The 3,377-nt window shown below is 35.2% G+C and overlaps 1 protein-coding gene across 1 annotated transcript; it reads right to left on the bottom strand.

The window, feature by feature from the left end:
* Positions 1-664: 664 nt before the first annotated feature.
* LOC114425135 (probable purine permease 11) lies at positions 665-3,377 on the bottom strand. The gene is made up of 2 exons (XM_028391921.1): positions 3,068-3,377; positions 665-2,088 (listed from the first exon to the last, which is right to left on the bottom strand). The coding sequence occupies exons 1-2, from the start codon at positions 3,072-3,074 to the stop codon at positions 1,007-1,009; spliced, it is 1,089 nt and encodes a 362-aa protein (XP_028247722.1). The 5' UTR covers positions 3,075-3,377; the 3' UTR covers positions 665-1,006.

The raw sequence follows: 3,377 nt of genomic DNA, 5'->3' as shown, positions 1-3,377 counted from the left end.
CATAATCCTTTTCTCTAATATTATTTACACAAAATTACGGGTGTGAAACTCCACTTCTCAAAACCAACACTTAAAAGAACTACATTTAAGTTTTGTACTTATATTTCCCCCCATGAACTGGGTTGAAATTGCTAATTAAACAGGGCTAATGCAAACAATAGTTTTGCTGTAACCTTATTGATATTGAGAAGCAAGAAAATATGAATAATAACGAAATTAAATTAAGATTACAATTATTTTCTTATTTTACAGCCTTGTTCATGTATTCTGGAAGGCAAAGGAGGAAAAACCCATAGAAAAAGAAAAATAACTAAATTTGAAATGAATTAAGTGAATAATTCACTTTAGCGAGAAAAACAAGAGCTCGCGATCATTAATGAAATTGAAAAGGGAAAAGATAAATAAATTCATAATTTATTATACATGTGAGTGTGGTGATATTCATTGGTAATTTTCTTATGAATGGTTGAAAGTTGTAACTAGATTGAACAACTGCCAGGACAATGTTCTTTATTAGTTGGCCGCATCATCAAAAAGAGGTGGGCTTCATAATCTGTAGTCTGTAGTTGTTAAAGTGAAACTCAAGTATTTTTAGCAATTCAATTGGATATGATAGCATAAAGAAGTTTGACATTGAAAGAGGATTAAATTAAATTAATAATGAAAAAAATTGCAAAGAAAACTTATATCAATCTTAAGACTTCCACTAATCATACAGAGATTATTCAACTTATTACAATTCACAAAAGCCATAAAAATACATTTGGAATACGAAGATCGGAGACTTCCAAGTTCCAACCAGTCCGAGACACCAATAAACTTTTCATTTCTTAAATGAGAGAACAATAATCTAGAATGACCAATAACTTCATAACTATACTACCTCACAAGTTCAGTGAGACTGAAGGAAAAATAAAATCTAAAGCTAGCAAATGGTGTACTGAAGGATTTAAATCTAAAAAGAAAAAAGGAAACTTCGACAAAGGTATGACCAAATTGAATATTCTCAACATGAAGAATCATTTTGGGACTTAGTAGCAGCTTGTGCATGTCTTGTCTTTGAATCATCAAGATAATTCTGATAAATATAAGAGGCAAAACCCCATAGAGCCAAAAGCATAGAAATTATCTTCACCCCATTCATCTTATCATGAAAAACTATAACAGCAGCAATAGGAGTTACGGCTAAAGAAACTGTGCTTATAACATTGGAGTAGAGAGAAGACACTAGGAAGATCAAGCCAACAACACCAACAGAGCATACCTGCCAGGCTATTGAAGTCCAAACCAAAGTCATAACATAAGCAACATATCCTTTCTGAAAACCCTCCATTTCTCCATGCAAAGTACGCCATTCCCCACTTGCAAATAGGCCTATGACAGAAGCACCAGAGGCAACGAATGATGTGTAGATTTGCATTTCCAAAACAACAGAAAATGTTTCCTTCTTCAGAACCTTCTCAAAGGTCAGCTGCATGAGGGAAAGCAAAAGAGAGTACACTGCAGAAGCTCCAAGGGTACATAGGAAACCAATAATGTACTTTCCCTTGGAGAAACCAGATGGTTCATCTGTGTCTTCGTTAACAGCAAGGAGTGCAGCAGATAAAGTGAGAACCACTGTAGAGTTTATAATCAAGGCAGTGAACTTTTGAGAATTGATAAAATATGAGAAAACTGCATTAAAAGCTAACTGTGATGCACAAATCAGCGAATAGGTAGAAGCCGAGAGGTATAAGAGTCCAGTGGAGTACATCATATTGTCAGCAGCAATTAAGACTCCAAGACCAAAATATATCAAAAGAATAATTTTGATGGGAGGTGAAGCAGAAGTTGAAGCCTCTGGAGGTGAAGGAATTGTAAATAATGGAATGAACAAGATCGGGAAGGCAGCAGTTTGAACTAGAGTAGCCATCCATTTACTATTTCCACCCTGATCATAATAAAATCTTCCAAGGATAACAGCAGCAGATTGGCCAACTATAAGAAAGGCTATGCTAAGTGTCACAAGACACCACCATTGCCATCGCTTATATTTATTAAACGCTAATTCAGACATCGATCCAGGTACGATCATCGGTTCTTCATTATCTGAAATTTGAAGCATCCTCTTTAGATTTTCATGATAGTAAATGAACATACAATTGGTTTTCAACAACACAGGCACTAGCCTTATCCCACTGGCTAAGATCGGGTACATGGATTATAAAACGCCATTGGACTCAGTTAAAAATCAAATTCCATGTGATATATTACAATTGGTTCTCAAATTGGACTATTTATTTATTAATTAATTGAACAGCAACTTGACAATGTGGATTTACACAAGTCATCGAGGATCTAAAATGAACTCTCATTTCCCTTTGGATGGCAACTAGATTTCCCCTAAAGCCACTAAAATCTTGCTATGTGGACAACTCTCCTGAGGGGGATCCTCTAACATCCAGGGGGGCTAGATGAGTAGCTGCAACTAAGTAAAACTGTCCTTGAATGACTCTAGATTCGCAGTCCACTAGTCCTAGCCTGTCATTGGTGCCCTGATCCTTATTTTACCACCAAATATAATTGAATGTATCTTTTACACTATTTCGCGAATGTTTGGATTTTAGTTGAGAGAGTTCAAAAGTATTTTTACTCCTAAAGTGTAACAATTTCTTATTGCTTCATATTGTGCAATTCCCAATTATGCATTAGAATTCATAAACTTACTTTCCCAACTTTTATCCAAACATAGTCAAAACATCGATGGTAACGTAAAAGCATCCTAGCAATATACATAAACCAACCGAAACAGCAGATAGCACCTCTCAGCCATACATACATACAAACCTCGCTAAAGGCCAAACATTTGAGAACAATCAAAACTACACAGGGCGAGAAATATAAATAAACATGAAAAAAATCTGCATACCGGTTTCCCTTAAATCTTAATGACTCAATTAAAAACAAAAAAACAAAACACGAAACTAATAACACGGAAAATCAATGATTGAAAGAAAACCGATATCTTATTTTCTATTATCTATGAAGTTTGAAATCCAAATAAATGAGATAAAACAGACTGAGGTACCCGTCATGTTGTTGAGAAGCTTTGGGGCGATGACGAGAAGGAGTTAAGAGAGAGAAAGGTTTTCAATTTTGACTTTTTGAAGAAGGTTTAAGGGAAGAACATGACCATCAATGAATGAACATGCGATGGTATTTAAGTCGTGATGAAATTGAATCGAATAAGATTCAAAGGTTTAGATAGGGAGTGGAAAATGGCAATTCTCATTGTTCTCGCACGTGACACGGTCGAACAAAAGAGAAGAAAGCCAACTTAAGATTTGTTGTTGTTGTCTTGTGTTCGAATGGAATCACCCACACCCTTCTTTTGTATA

This window comes from Glycine soja, chromosome 9 (genome assembly GCF_004193775.1).
Source record: "Glycine soja cultivar W05 chromosome 9, ASM419377v2, whole genome shotgun sequence".
Classification (NCBI taxonomy): Eukaryota; Viridiplantae; Streptophyta; class Magnoliopsida; order Fabales; family Fabaceae; genus Glycine; species Glycine soja.
The sequence above is the reverse complement of the archived record's forward strand: the minus strand, read 5'-3'. Positions and strand labels throughout refer to the sequence as shown.